General features: G+C 38.9%; 1 protein-coding gene across 1 annotated transcript in view; it reads left to right on the forward strand.

Moving 5' to 3' along the window:
* The window catches only part of F13A1 (coagulation factor XIII A chain), a 157,496-nt gene that overhangs the window by 38,873 nt on the left and 101,839 nt on the right, over nt 1-16,784 (forward strand). Inside the window, exon 4 of the mRNA XM_055322680.1 lies at nt 9,158-9,409. Within this exon, the coding sequence (XP_055178655.1) occupies nt 9,158-9,409 (252 nt within the window). The remainder of the gene's footprint in view (nt 1-9,157; nt 9,410-16,784) is intronic.

Raw genomic sequence — 16,784 nt, forward strand, 5'->3', positions numbered from 1 at the left:
AGGGATCCGCTCTCACTCCCACAGCACCTTTAGCCCTTTCCACCTCTGGGTTTCCAATGCACCCAATAGCTATGATGATTATGTGTCAGAAGCCCTGCAACACCTTGTTCCTCATGGCTAATCATCCCAGCTACAGCTTGGCGTACTGTAGGCACATTTACAATAAGTGTCAATAAGTGTCAATTTTGTTGTAGGAGCTCTACAGTCTTATTTCATAGTTGAGGAAATTCTTATATCTTAAAGCACTGAGGTTTTCTCTGATTTTTTTCCTCATGTCCTTTTCCTTTTCTCTATGTTGCTGGCAGCACCCTGGGCCAGGCTCTGGTCTTCTTATGTCCAGATTATTGCCTTACTTGGCCATTTAAGGTGTTTCTTCTTAATGCTGATGGTCTGTATCAAGAAGTAGCTTTATTATTTTTTTTGAGTCACTCAAACAGCCTGGTACAGTCCTAGCTATTTCACAAAATTTCACCTTACTCTGAAAAAAGATTTTAAAAGACGTAGGAAATATTGAAATAAAGGTAAAATAAAACTAAGATAGACAAGACTCCTTAAAGAGTATATCTTATCTTCAATTTACCAAACATTTATTGAGCACCTATGTTCCAAGCATCTTGCATGTCACTTAGTATGCAACATTGAACACAACTCAGTCTCTGTCCTCAAGGAGCTTTCCTTTCCTTCCCCTGTTTGCTGGAGCCACAAAATAAACATTGCCAGGAAGCTTTCTTCCCTTAGAAAAACTCTGAAAATATATGTATAAACTCTCCTACTGGCAAGATATGAAATAGGGCAAATTCCTGAGGTCCTTGATGAAATGATTTGCTTTTGAACATTTGTGTTTTTCTCCTCTAAGTTGTTACCATCCAAGATTCCTGTGCCTATTTTGATTGTTTCTTTTTCCGTGGTGGTGTTTTTTATAGTTGGTACCTGATGTTTCAAAAGTTATGCAGGGACTTATTGCATCCTGGTCCCCCATACACTTCCATTCCATCCCAAGGCTGTTAAAAACAAGGTTTGCTTCCCTCTGCAAGACTACTATACTCTTGCTTCCAGCTCTACCACATGCCCCATGTTGCCACAGCAACACTTCCAGGGCCCATTTGGAAATAGATTGATTATTTTGAGCATGAGAGGTGTGTCCTGGGAAAAACAAATGAATCAAATGGAAAAATGAATTAACATCATGAAATTTACCTTCCCAGCTGGAGACATGATATATTCATGAGTTCCCTAGAGATGATCCTCTTCTAAGAATTCACTATTAAGGAAAGTCTGCAGTTAGGTGGAGTCAGAGCTCAGCTTAAAATGTATTTATATGTGAATGAAAAACACCCTTTGAAGGAAAAGGTTTCGAACTAGAAATTTTCATTTCTTGTGAAGGATGCTTGGAATCGACAACTGGCTTGCTACAGGAATCTCATTCCAGAGCTTCTAAAGTTTCTGTGATGTTCTTAATGGAATTTGTCATCTGCAAAAGCTCAAGTCAGTCCCACTGACATTTACTGTGCAGCTATTTGGTGCATGGCATTGTGACATTCTATGGTGCTATAAAGACAAGTAATACAATATTTTTATTTCAGTTTAATAAGGAAAATAGATATCTAAGTGAATAAGAAGTAACAGTTTTGTTTGGGGTTTTTGGGTGATTAATTATGACTTGAACAACCCGAAGTGTTTTACTACTTACCTTTACTAAGTCTAGTGCAGATGGAGCACAACAATGGTCACTTGACTTATAGATGACATGCCCAAGAAATGAGAAAAATAGGGATATCTTGAGGTACAAGCTTCTTCATTTTAGAGCACCAAGGGAAAGCAACTGGCAGGCATGTCTTCTTCAGTTACAAGCATCTACTACTCCTCCTTGCTGAATCTGTTCTTCCAGGTTCTAGGTATGAACAAAATGAAGTCAGAATAATTCTATTAGCAACAATATTCAACCATATTGACCATATTATATGCTGATTAGTGGCCTTCCTGGACTATCTAGGAACCTAATTACCACATAGGACATTCTTTTGCCCCCCCCTTTTTTTTGGACATTGTGTCTTGAATATAAAAATATTTCAGACCATCAACTTACTAAAAAATGAATTTTTATTTTTATTTTTTTAAGATTTTATTTATTTATTCATGAGAAAAAATATTTCTCTTTCAAAGAGAGAGAGAGGCAGAGACACGGGCAGAGGTAGAAGCAGGCTCCATGCATGGAGCCCGATGTGGGACTCGATCCCGGGACTCCAGGATCACGCCCTGGGCCAAAGGCAGGCACTAAACTGCTGAGCCACCCAGGGATCCCCATAAAAAATGAATTTTTAAAATGCAACATGTTTCTCTGTGGAGTTTTATCTAAGCAGCACTTGGCATGAAGAGAGTTTTCTGATCTGTGTGATGAATAGTTGAGACCTTTCTCCAAGGGCACATAGGGCTGTGTCTGAGCTGGAGGTGGATTTCTCTTGTCTATCATGTAAATAACACCAATATGATGAATCCATTCAAAAAGCTCAGGCCTGACAAGCAAATGTTAGTAAAAAATAAAATCTCAAGGAACTGAGTATGTTCACCCACTTCCTCCTGGTTCCAGGATGGAGGTGTGAAGGTAGGTACATCTCTCTGTATTCACCCATGTATGAGTAAGGAGAGGGTAAGACTAAAGAACACAAGGGTGTTTGAATGTAGGCATATGGTTCAAATGAATCTGCCTTACAAATAGTCTTTCTATGGCCTCAAAACTAATTTACAAATGAAAACAAGTATTTAAACCAAGAACATGTGTTACTTTCTAGATGAGTTGGGAAGATGGCACCAATTTTAGATAAGTGTGAAAGAATGCAATCGGTAATTATATTTTTTCATGGTTAGTAGTCCAATTTCAAAGAGTATGTTATTAGAAACAAAATAAGAATCCTTTCTGAGATACTATATTTCCTGCTTCTGTTTTTCTTGCTCGGATTTTTTAGCACAAAAGTCACACAATTTGGTGGGGGGATAACTATCTGGGCATTCCACACTTTCAACAAATGTGTGCATGGTGATCACCTGTGTAAGACTGAGGTTCACATCTAGATTTAGCCAAGGATAGTTGATGGGCAGTCATGGATATTGATGGATGGGTGTTCCGGAGTGTAGCTTGATTGTGGTCTCTTAAACATGCTACCTCCTGGGGGTGAAAAGGGCTATTTAGTGAAATGAAATACTACTCTGTCACAACTTCCTCACTCACAACTCAATCATAGGAAATTCTTCCCCAGAGCTGTCATTGAAATCATTACACTCAGAATTAAACATGGTGTATAGAGCAGCCGACAAGACCCTGCAGTACTATTGACATGTCAAGTCTCCCATTAATAATCAGCCTTTCTATACAGTGAATATGAAAAGGTCTGTGAATCTGGGTTCTTTTTCCTCCCTTTGGAATGAATGTGCTCACTACCTGTTCCTGATTTGCTTCCATGTGCTGGTGTGGTGCTGCATCGCCTGACCATATTAGCAGTGTTGTTTCCCCTTCTCCCTTCTCCCTTCAGTCACCTATGCCACTTTAGAAACATTCCCAACTCAAATCCATTGTAGCCCACGCCCCCTCTATGCAAGACTCCCCTGCGGGTCTTCTTTCTCACTACTGATCATTAAGCCCCTAGATCCATGCTTTGTTTCACGCATCTCCTATCCCCAATGTATATCTTCTCACAGTCCTTTGGCCTCCTATCCCTTTAGATGTTCCAGTTTTATTCTTCTCTCTTCTTCATCTTTGTTTTAGAATACTGGTATTCTTTATTTATTGTTAATACTTGTATTGTTATTTTAGAATACTTTTCAACTTAGGGGCAGCTGGATGGCTCAGTCAGTTGTGCATCGATTTCAGCCCGGGTCATGACCATTGGGTTGTGAGATTGAGCCCCCTGTTGGACTCCACATGCAGCAGGGAATCTGCTTAAGATTTTCTCTCTCTCCCATTGTCCTTTCCCCTGCTTGTGCACTCACTCTGTCTCTGTCTCTGTCTCTCTCAAAAAGAAGAATACTTTTTGGTTTAAAGAAAAATTACGAGGATAGTACAGAGAGTTCTTGTAAAAACTGCCTCTAAGTGTACTTGGCTAGCACAGTTGGTTAAGCATCAGACCCTTGGTTTTGGCTCAGGTCATGACCCCTAGGTCCTGGGATCAAGCCCCACTTTGGATTCACACTCAGCAGGGAGTCTGCTTTAGGGTCCTCTCTCTCTCTCCCTCTGCCTCTCTCCTTGCTTGTGTATGCACTCTCTCCGTCTAAAATAAATAAATAGATTTTAAAAATAAACAAGTAAACCTGCATCTAGTTTTCTTCAGTATTAACATCATACATTAATATGGTATATTTGTCATAAATGATGAACAATATTGATACATTTTTAGCATTTTGTAATGCCTTCAGCACCCTCCCCCTTAGTTCCATGTAGGCAGCATGATGCAGAGAAAGGAGAAGGTGTGTCACAGTGCAGAGATCTTGGTCCAAGCCCTATCTCTACCTCTGTCTAGTTATATGGATGTCTTCCATGTAACAACCTCAAGGAGCATCCATTTCCCATCTGCAAAAACTCCCTCACAGGAAAGGACCCCAGGAAATAAACCTTCATTCCTGTCACTTTATTTACATCTCTAGCTATATGAACTGGATTGGCAACTCTAAACCTTGTACAGTAATAAAATTGAACATTTTAGCTATGTCTAGTGAAATCGATAAAAAATTACAACAAGCTTCCTATGTCTTCAACACTGTGTAAGACTGTGAGGAATTTAACTAAGAGGTGTTAAGGAAACCAAATGTTGACCTAATAGTCGTACAGAGGCTTGTTATTAGTTTAGTGACATATTTCTCTTTGGAAGGAAAAACTAGGTGATAATATTTTCTTCTTAGGTCCCAGTCTTAGACGCTGAGTGTCTATAATAAATCACTCCTTAAATAAATAAAATGTAAAATTCTGTAAGGCACAGGTTGGCAACCATTTACTGTAAGGGCCAGATAGTAAATTTTTTAGGCACTGCAGACCATATGGTCCCTGTCACAGCTACTCTACTCTGCTGTTGCAGCACAATAATACTAGAATGGATGAGTGTGTGCCAATCAAACTTTATTTACACAAACATGCAGTAAGCTACCTTTGACCTATAGATCATCACTTGTCAATTCCTGATTAAGGCATGAATGAATGAAGATGACAGTCACCATAAATGATTCAGAAAATCACAAGTTATGAGTGAGGAACAGGTTTCAGGTGATTCTTACATGATGATTCTGGAATTATTAAGGTTTTTTGCTTAGTAATGAATGATATCATATTTTTTATTGATTGTGGGAGTCGGCTGTAGGCATCTTTTTGACAGAAAAATTAGCTCAAAATATTTGACAAAGGAATGAAGCAGATTTGGGTTCTATAGGTTGACTGTCAGTGAACACATCTTGGCTCCTGCTCTTAGAGCAGAGAAAGGATCCCTTGGAGGAATCAGAAAGCCTGAGACAATGGGGAAATATTATAATAATAACTGTCATTTATTGACCTGCCTTCCCCATCACCAACTCTGACCACTATTATCCCATTTTACAGAATATATGAGAGAGGACAGGTAAGTACAATGAACACACAGTCAGGGTCTAAGCCAGCTGAATTGCTCTCCCCTTGACTACAACACTTCCATCCACAAGTTCTGAGACACTCACATTTCTTCAGATTTAGAACCAGACTGGTGGCCATGGGGGTGGGGAATAACCTATCCTTCCTTTTGGCTTCCTTCTGGTTGTACTTTCCAGTAGTTATTATGTTTATACACAAACAATAAATGGCTCCTGAGTTAACCCCTATCATGCACCAAGTGTAAAGTTTTCTTTCTTTCTTTTTTAAGATTTTATTTATTTATTCATGAGAGACACAGATAAAGAGAAGCAGAGACACAGGCAGAGGGAGAAGCAGGCTCTATGCAGGGAGCCTGATGCGGGACTCGATCCTGGGACTCCAGGATCATGCACCAGGCCGAAGGCAAGGCACTAAACTGCTGAGCCACCCAGGGATCTCCAAGTGTGAAGTGTTCAATATATTATAAGATCTATTTTCTTTTCACTTCCAGAACTGAGAGACAAGCAAATGGAAGCTCAAACAATTAAATAGTTTGTGCAAAGTTACACTTATGGTGAACTGTGGAGTCAAAATTTGAACATAATTCTCACCAACTCCAAAGTATTTTCCACACATACAACTGCCTTAGGGCTTAGTGGTTAAATTGTCAGGCTCCATAGCCAGACTGATTGGGTTCAGATCTCAACCTTACTACTTACTGGTTGCATCACTTTGGACAAATTGCTTAATGGCCATGTGTATTTCTTGATTTGTTGAATTTAGGTGAATGATAATAATTTCCCTCTCATAGTTTAATATAAGGAATAAAGCAGTAACAGGCAGATAATAAACAGCATAAATATTGGTTTGTTCCACAGACTACAAGCTCTAGGAGCACAGAAGTCTGTCGTGCTCACTGTTGTATTCCTAGCACTTAGAATAATGTCTAGCACATAGTAGGCAATATTGTTGCATGAATGAAAATGTTCAAGCAAACTAGTTTTTAGATTAGGTTCTGACTGCATTCAAAGTCAGAATGAATAAACATGGCTCTACTTCTTTCCTTTCTATGACATATCATGAGTTTTATAGGTAAAAAAAATTTTTTAAAGATTTATTTATTTATTTATTTATTCATGAGAGACACAGAGAGAGAGAGGCAGATACATAGGCACAGGGAGAAGCAGACCCCATGTAGGGAGCCTGATGCAGAACTCAATCCCAGGACCCCAGGATCATGACCTGAGTCAAAAGCAGATGTTCAACCACTGAGCCATGCAGGTGTCCCTGATAGGTAAAATTTAATATAAGTCTTTGAAATCATAATAACACACATAACTTCAGAGATACTCTCCCACTTCATTGCTGCTTCTAAAGGAGAATTCTTATGTAATGCATTTTAAAATCCCTTGTACCCTTTTTTAAAAAAAATCTAAGTCTATCATTATCACATAGATTTTTACCTCTTCTGAAAATTTATTTTTACTAAGCTTGTATTGTACTTAATACTGTGTATTCTAAACCCAAGCCAGTATTTAGTGGCAACAGCTGCTGGGAACCCCTGTAATGAATGAAATACGATCCCATTTAGCTGTTGAGATTGTGTTTGATGTCTACACTTCAGTAGTGATGGAGGCTCCAGAGAGCAACAATGCCTCCAGAGAAAAGGGCAGCCTCATCTCCTAGTTTGAACAAGCACAAAGAGGAGCATACACACGAAATATAGAGATGGAGGTGCCTTTGGAACAAACAGCTCTTGCAGGATTCATGTACAGGATTCACAGAGACTAAGCTCCATGTATTCTCAAGAATAACACCTAAACACTGTTGCACCTTGGCAGCAAACCATTTTTAAGACTTTATTGGATTTATGATAATATTCACCCTGAGTGGTGACTAACTGATACTCCTAACACATAGCAAAGCACTGGGGTTCTAATCTTTCTCCCTGACTTGCACTATGTAAATTATTATTTTCATTAAGATTAAGCATCTCACAAAATCACACAGCAGTTAACTTATGCAACCACCTCCTTAGAATGCTCTGTCTTTGAAAATTTGCCTACCAAAGAATCCTTTAAGACCTCACAGCACACACTATGTAATTGGAGTCCCAAATGAAGCATTGTTTGTGTTAGTTTTAATGTAGAATCCTTTACATGCTTTCTACAAAACAGTTAAAGTGAAAAAGTTTTTCCCTTAAAGTTTCTTCTGCTTGTAGTCAAAATAATTTGCAGATGTATTAGCCTTATTTGCATTTTCTTCAACTCAAGAAGAATGAAACGTCTAACGCATTTTGGAAAAGTTAGTAAATAAAAGATCTACTCTATTTTAAAATATCTATGTATTTGATTATTCTGTAAACTAAACTATAAACTGTAAGCTAAAAAATTAAGGAATGCTATAAAGTTGAGGGTACCTGGGTGGTTTAGTCGATTGAGTATCTGAATCTTGATTTCAGCTCAGGTTGTGATCTGAGAGTCCTGGGATTGAGCCCCACTCAGCAGAGAGTCTGTTTGGGATTCTCTGTCTACTTCTCCCTTTGTCCCTCTCTTGCTCTTGTGCTCTCTGTCTAATAAATAAACAAATAAATGATAATAAGAAAAGAATGCCATGAAGTTGACTAGATAGATAGATAGATAGATAGATAGATAGATAGATAGATAGATAGAAGACTATTTTTCAGTAACCCGTTGGTAAAATTTAGGTTTGAGGCTAACACCATGAATTAATAATTTGATCTAAAGTGACTACAATAAAGATAAATGAAATGTATCCTGAAATAGCTTATACAAAAATGTGCTATACTGGAAATATGGTACAATTCCCTATTGCTTAATCTTCTATTGAAGTAACAGCTAAAATTTATTATGCATGAAAAATTATGGGCAAAGTATCTCACATGTGTTATTTTATTTCATCTTCAGGTAATATTATTATCTTCATTCACCAATCAAGAAAAAAAAGGAAATAGGGATTTGTAAAAGTCAAGTAATTTGCCAGAAGTGGCCAGAGTAAGGGAAGGGCCTGAATTCTTGCCCAGAACATGAGCTTAAATCCCTAATGAAACTGGCAATAAACATGTGTTTCAACTGAATATGAAAATAGTCATACACAACCTATAAATATAATCCTATTATAGGTAACATAACAAATTATATTCAGAATAAGCAAAAAAAGAAATTTGCCTATCCCCCCCCACCCCAAAAAGAGCAATTCTAACTTTTTTTAGGGCAGAATTTCAGGGAGTGATAACTTCACAGCACTCCGTAAGCTTTATTTTGTTTTTGCACCTCAGATTATGATTTCTCCATCTTATTTGAATTCATTAACCAACAAACAAACATTCCTTAAGTAAGGTTATTCTTTAAAAAAAAATCTAGACATGACAAATCTGAGCTTCAAAGAAGAAGATCAACTAACATGTCACATAGCACTGTAGCAGAAATGAAATTCAAACCCAAGTCTTATGATTTCGAGTATACTTAATTATTTTAACCTTCAGCTATAAGATGACAGAGTGAGAACAAAAATGGTTTGTGAAATCGACTCAACACTTCTTTCTACTCACAGGTCGCTACCCTCAGGAGAACAAGGGAACCTACATTCCAGTTCCTATCGTCCCGGAGCTTCAGAGAGGCAAGTGGGGTGCTGAAGTTATCATGAGAGAGAACAGATCTGTTCGGCTGTCCATCCAGTCTTCTCCAGAGTGTATTGTTGGGAAATTCCGCATGTATGTTGCTGTCTGGACCCCCTATGGCATACTCCGTACCAGCCGAAACCCAGAAACGGACACATACATTCTCTTCAATCCTTGGTGTGAAGGTAAGGAGCAAGCATGTTTCTCATTTAAAAAAAATAGTTCATATTTTCCCAATGCATCTCTTTTTGGAGGGATAGCAGAATTATTCTAGAAGATATGTCTCTTTCTTGTATACACTGCTTCCCATAGTTGAGAGACAGAAAAAAAATTGAAATTTGTCCTTAATGTATCTGAGGACAAGGCTGTGTATATTAAGTTAATGCTGCTATACATTCATTCCAGGAAATAATTGAAGAATGCCTGAAGTTGCACAATTAGTTAACTGTGAGGCTATGTGTTGATGGTGTCACTTCTGTGTATGCTATTATTCTGTAAACAAAATAGGCTTTCAAGACTATTAGGACCTATAATCTGGCTTCAGAAAAATAGGATAAAGTTGATCCTTTCCATAGTAAAACTAACTTCTCTATCTCCCTAATTTAAGAATAGAAAGCCTGAATGTTGAAAGAGTCCCATATATTTGTGTATATGCAGAGTCTTCGGTGCAAATTTTAGAAGCCATAACTCTGGATGTATAAACATGTAACTTTAGTTTAATATAATACAATTTAATCTCTACTGCTATTCTGAGTTTTCCTTTCTGTCTGTTACAGGAGCTTAATCTAGTTATAGTCAAATAAAATAGGCCAAGTCCTAGGATTTCTCTCAATTTAATTTAAAAACTTAGTCACACAGTGTTTTCCCCCATCCCCATCGCTGCCCTTCCTTATCTGCCTTCTGCTTTCATACTTGATATGGAGCTGATTTTCAATTCCAGAGGCAGAAGCAAATATCGCAACAGCATTAATGGGAAAGGGTACACTTTTATATCTTAAGAAATAAGATAATGAAACTTATAAAAGCTGACCTAGGACAGGAGATGTTCCATATCATTGTTTACTTCCTGTGTATTGCTCTTCAGTATCTTCCAAAACAAGTCTATATTTTTTGCTGATTTTGAATGGTCATTGGTTGTGAGAGTTGCATTTGAATCAGATTGAGCTGCACTTACATATAGATAATAAATGAAAAACAACCTTGTCTACTTGTATATAACACAAACCACAAACCTGGATCCCACTGACCTTTTCTTTGAGTTATCCGTTCCAGTAGTGTTGGCAGATGGTACTGAGCTAATCCTATACTCCCAACTCACTGCCCCATCATCTTGTACCCAATAATCCTATCTCTGAGACAGATGTCCAAGGTTGATGGTAATAGGAGATGTTAATGGGGCCATGTGCTGCTCAAAGGTGCACTCCTGTGTACAATAATCTTGTCAACCAGATACAAAGCATTCTGTGACTGAAGGGATGTGGTGCTATTTACAGAAGTGGGAAAGACTGAGGGGAATGAAGGTGTAGAGACAAACTAAGATTTTGAAAATGTTAAGTTGGAGATAACTGTGGATACTCAAACAAAAATGACAAGTAGGTATTCCATTCTGTGAATCTGGAGACAAGAATCAGAGTTATAAACTTGGGAGTCGTCTGCACCTAGGGAGAAAATATGTTGAAGAAAGAAGATATAGCATCAAGCCCTAAGGAGCACTAGTATTGGGGGATCTAATAGAGAAAGAATTATCAAAGGACTGAAACAGAGGAGTATGCAGGACATGGCCTATTGTAAAAAAAATATAAACATTCATATTTATAAAAGAAATTTTAAACTAGGAATTTGTTATTGACTTTCTTTGCATTACAAAAAGAAAATCAGGTAACTTCATATGACTATCTAGCATCTTAAGGGATTTAGAAAATGATATGGTTTACCTCAATTTGTATAATCTCAAAAAAGGATTATATCACTGTGTATAATGGGTTATGTGTTTACATGTATTTCAACTTCCGTTGCCAGTTTTCCAGAAGTGAAAAGGATTAAACATGTTGCCCGACATATTGAGTTTACAGGAGAGTCATTCAGAAGGTGGATAGTCTTATAACTTTCTACCATCTGATCATTGCCTTGTTCTTAAGTTCTATCCATAGTGAGATGCCTCTAGTTTTCCCTGTTCAAAAAGTGTCACCTGGTCTAGATAACATGGTCCTGGCCCTCAATGGTACATTATAGAAGGGAAGCAGAGGGCCCTCTCAGGTATCACTGAATAGACAAAGGTGAGAATGAGACTAGACAGATCAGTTTGGAAGCTATGGCCCAGGACAAAGATGATGATGGACTGGACTATGGTGGTGGCAGTGGAGATAAAGAGGAGGGGATGGATTGGAGATATAATTTGGATTTAGAACAGAAATTGTAGAAGGGTTGATCATGGGAGGCAAAGAAGAGAAAGGAGTCAAGAATAAGTCCGGGTGACTGGTATCTGATCAACTAGGTTAGTGGTGGTGCCGTTTTCAGAGATAGGAAGTCTGGGGGAAGTGGAAGGGAAGACATAGGGGTGGAAGTAAGAATTACATTTAGAAATGTAAATTTGGTGGAATTTGTGGGATATCCAAATGGAAACACCAAGTAGTCACTTGAATCAGTGAATCTAGAGCTCCAAGGAGATGGCTGAGTTTGGTATGCAAATACGGGCACCATCAGGAGCTAGCACAGAATTTTAAAGAGAGAAAAAACACGGATTTAGTATCATCAACAATTAGAGTTTAGACAAGGGAGTACAAGACTGAAAAGAAGTTAAAGGAAATCAGAAGAGCGTGGTGTCACAGAGCTGGATAATTGATTGATTCAAGAAGACAGCAACTGGTTCTTTGGAATGCTGCTGATGAGTTAAATAGGATAAGCAAAGAAAGTGGCCATACATTGTGGAAATATGGAAGTCACTGGGGAGCTTGGAAAGATTGCCTTACCGCAGTGATGGGGGGCAAAAGCCAGAGAGATAGGTACAGGCTACAGTGTAATGGGAACGTGGAGATAACAGGTATTGCCATCTTCTGCAAGAAGACTTTCTACAAAACACAGATTATATGAAAGTCAAAGAAGAATTTTTAAAGATGAATAGAGTAGGCATAATTTTTTTTTTAATTTTTATTTATTTATGATAGTCACAGAGAGAGAGAGAGAGGCAGAGACACAGGCAGAGGGAGAAGCAGGCTCTATGCACCAGGAGCCCGACGTGGGATTCGATCCTGGGTCTCCAGGATCGCGCCCTGGGCCAAAGGCAGGCGCCAAACCGCTGCGCCACCCAGGGATCCCGAGTAGGCATAATTTTATGGAGATGGAGACAAATCAGGAAAAGGTGAGTTTATTGCCCAGAGAGAAGGTAATGGTCCAGCACCTTGTCTGCACATTAGAATTACCCAGGGGAGTTAGCTACTCATATCTCAGACATTCTGGTTGGTCTGCTGTGTAGCCTGGGCTTTAGGGTTTATTTGTTTGTTTTGTTTTGTTTTTGAGAGAGAAAGAAAGAGACCGTGCGTGTGCGAGTTGGGGGGGTGGGCAGATGGAGAGGGAGAAAGGGAATCTGAAGCAGGCTCCACATCTAGCACAGAGCCCGACATGGAGCTTGATCTCACCATCTTGAGATCATAACCGGAGCCAAAATCAAGAGCCAGCCTTTTAACTGACTGAGCCACCCAGATGCCCTTGGGCTTTAGGGTTTTTAAAAAGGTCTGCATGTGGGTGGAGTCCCGTATCCTGCGTGGAGCTTGCTTCTCCCTCTGCCTGTGTCTCTGCCTCTCTGTCTGTGTCTATCATGAGTGAATGAATGAAATCTCAAAAAAAAAAATGTCTGTAGGTGCTTTTTAAAGCCAAGGTTGAGAAAAACTGACAGGGAATAAAGTCCTTGCGTGGGTAGAATTCAGAGAACAGATGAAGAGCCCTTGATGGGTGGGGCTGTCCACCCTCTACAGTGATAAGAGCAATGTGGAAGATGGGTGAAATGTGCAGCTTTTCTAGATTCAGTGGACAGAAGACAAGGTTGTTCCCATTTTGTGATTCTCTTTTTCCTGGTGATGTGAAAAGCAAAGTTATCTGTAGAGAACCAGAAGCAAGGAGAGGAATGCTGGAGGCTTGATAGAGAAAGACTGGGAGTTTGGAGGTGGGAAGTGGGCTTATTCCAGGAACATGGCAGGAGGGTCCTCTCTGCTCCCCAGAACTCAGGGAAAGCTACCACAGTCCCCCTAGCTCCTTGGCCTTGAGTGTCCCAACATTTCTGCAAATCTGTTGGGGATATCTCATGGTCATCTCCACCTCTCAGAATCTGATTTCTCCCAGTGCTGACAGCTGTGCTGCCTCTGAAACATCAAAAAAAGGTCACACAAAATATCTCTGTGTTTAGACATTGTCTGTAATATGGTGTGGTGAGAGGAGGAAAGACTGTTTCTCAAACTGGGAGCGCATTGGAACAGCTTGTGAAAGCCATTTCTGGGCAGCTCCCTCAGATCATCGAGTGGCCTGGTAGGGCCTGAGGATTGCATTTCTAACCAGTTCCCAGGAGATGCTGATGCTGGTGGTCAGGGACCACACTTAGAGAACCACTAGTATACATAATAATCACACAAAAAAATAATGAGAAAATATAGGAGAGTATACTTTGCTTAAAATTTCACCAACTCCTCCCTAACTAAACCCAATCCCAGTCTCTCCCCACCTTATTGCTGCTTCTCTGAACCCTGCCATTCCTCCTTGTTCTCACGCTCCTCTCCCATCTTCTCTTAGTAGCTGACCATTGTTAATTCTCTCACACAGAGCAGTTCACCAAGCTTTTTTATTTTGCTATTTGGGTCCCTCCAACAAGGAAACTACTGGGGGACTACACACTTTTCCAAGACCATTCCCTCCAAAAAAATTCTAGTACCAGTTCTTAAGATAAGACCTTTTTACATTCTTATATTAATACTCATTGAGAAGCGCCTCGGGTACTCCGTCAGTTAAGTATCTGAGTCTTGATTTCAGCTCAGATCATGGTCTCGGGGTCATGAGATTAAGCCCTGTGCTCAGTGCGGAGTCTGTTTGAGACTCTCTCCCCCTCCCTCTGCCCCTACTCCACCTCTAAAATAAAATAAAGTAACAAAATCTTTTTTGTAAATGCTCACTGAGATCTCCAAGAGAATGTTTAGGAAATAGGAGACCCCTTTACTTCATTCACTGTGGTTTTCCAGCCTGGAAGCTGAGGCATAAAATCCAAAAAAGGGTTCTGTGTGATGGACCCCACACACAACCCAGTATATTGTAGCCTGATAACCACCTACTTTTGTGCTTGTATGTGCTAATTCATAACAAGGGACTCAGAGAGATACAGTCTGGCAATTGGATAAGCAGGTAAAAAGAGAACCATTGCCCAAGTAGAAAAGATAACAAAGAGGAAATCATAAGTTGACAAAATAGAGCAAGGTGAGCAAGATGCTGAAAACACTGCACACTTGATGCAGAAGTGATATCCAAGGTGGCTTAGGACACAGGGCTGAAAATTATAGAGGCACGTACAGTACTTATTGATAGAAGAATGTTCAGCTGGGTTCCTGAGAGCCCTTCAGCTTGCTTTGCATTCATAGGCAATTTATCCTCCTTAATCACTAAATCATTAATGGAGATCAATAGCAATACCACACTAGTGAGGGCAGGGGCAGATGCAGGAAGAATTATTGGTCAGTTTTTTAATTTAATAGTGCTAACCAGGCTTCAGATCCATTCTATGAGGGGCTCTTCTCCAGGGTGTTAGAGAAAAAATTGTACCCAAAAAGGCAGCGGGAATGTGTTGGGCATTTATTGTGAATTCCTCTTATTTTTCTAACTGCTCAGGAGGTCTGAATTATGGGATGTATTTCCTTATTTAAATTCATAGTGCTCCAGATTGGTAGTCTAGCATTAGTGCCAGATAGTATATTCTGAAAGATTTAGATGTTCCATAACTGAGACTTAGTATTCTGGGTCTGTATTTGATTATTCTGTTTGGTTGGACGTCAATCATATTCAGGGGGTCTTTCTTCTCTCCCTAACTTGTTCCCTCCCTCTCCCTCATTCCCCATTGCTGGTTTTCCCTTACTTCATTCAGCCTTGTATCCCAGTACCTAGCACAGTGCCTGGTACATACTAGGTGTTTAATAAATGTTTACTGCATTGATTTAATAATTCTAAGTAAATGCTTTTTAGTCTCATTGCACCTACCATCACAGATAAGTTGTAAATGCAATCTCACATCTTCCCATCTTGAAAAAAAAAGTCAAAAACATATATGGTATGTGTGGGAGTGAATTTGTGGGCACAAGTGTATGTAGATTTCTCTCTTAGCATCTGACACCAAATTAGCATCTGGTATTTCTAACTTTTTATTCAATATGACTTTTGTATTTTCCTTTAAACAAAGAAATCAATTAAATTTGATGTAAAGAAATCAATAAGTTTCTAATATCTGGATACCTTTAATAGTAAATAAATATGACCAGTTCGTGTTTTATTATGATGTTCATTTCTATACTATTTGCTTTGTAATTATACATTGTTTTTTGTACCCTTTAGTACAGAATGGTGTAATACACCAGCTCTGGTATTCTGGGAGTAACAGTGACTAACACCCCTTTCTTTTGAAGACCCTTGTGCTCAGGCCAGAATTTATACCCTCAGACTAGAGCCATTCATCCATCAAATCCACAAATATTGATGGTATATCTCCCTCCATAACAATGTAAGTACTCATGATAGTATTATTTATTCATCCACAAATGAATAAGATTATGAAAATAATCTTAATATAAGAAATCATAATCTTAAAATATGAAAATGATTAAGGATCAGAATTAGGCATTGGGAATATGGCAGTGAAAAATACAAACGGTGTCTGCCCCCATAGAGCTTCCACAAAGATTTCACAAATGAATTACTAAAAACATGAATTACAATTGTAAAAAGTATTAAAATAAGTCACGGCACAAGAACATATAATAGGAGCACCTGGCCTAGCCGGGGAGTGGGGAGAGATGGGTCATTGGCTTATCTTTGTACCCTCTCCAGCCCCTAGAATAGTATTTTCATAGAATAGCAATCAGATAGTTGGTTAATTGATTTTTTATGAAGTTCTAATAAAGCTCATGTGAAAATTTTAAGCCCTTACTTATTCAAAATTTCTATTCAAAAAAAAAAACAGCATATATCACCCTTGTAAGTGTCTGAAACATTAAAGGCTCATTCATCCTTTCTACACCAAATCAGCATTACTCAGTATGGCATTACAATCAGAAGGGAGCTCAGAGTAGACATTCTTTCCAATGGCATGTAGATGACCCCAGAATCAAGGTGCAAAGCTGTTTATGAGATACTTCTGGAAGGATCAGAGTTGAGAGGGCCTAAGCCAGAATCACATTCTTCTGCCAATTCTTGTGGTATATAATTCCTTTTGTAGTTGTTTATACTCTTCAAAGAATACTCAAAGCCAGTATCTCTCTGTGTTGTGTATTTCAGAAAGTAGGATTCTTCTCTCATTCAGTGTAGCATGGTGCCACG

The sequence above is a fragment of the Nyctereutes procyonoides genome, unplaced genomic scaffold (assembly GCF_905146905.1).
Source record: "Nyctereutes procyonoides isolate TBG_1078 unplaced genomic scaffold, NYPRO_anot_genome, whole genome shotgun sequence".
NCBI lineage: Eukaryota > Metazoa > Chordata > Mammalia > Carnivora > Canidae > Nyctereutes > Nyctereutes procyonoides.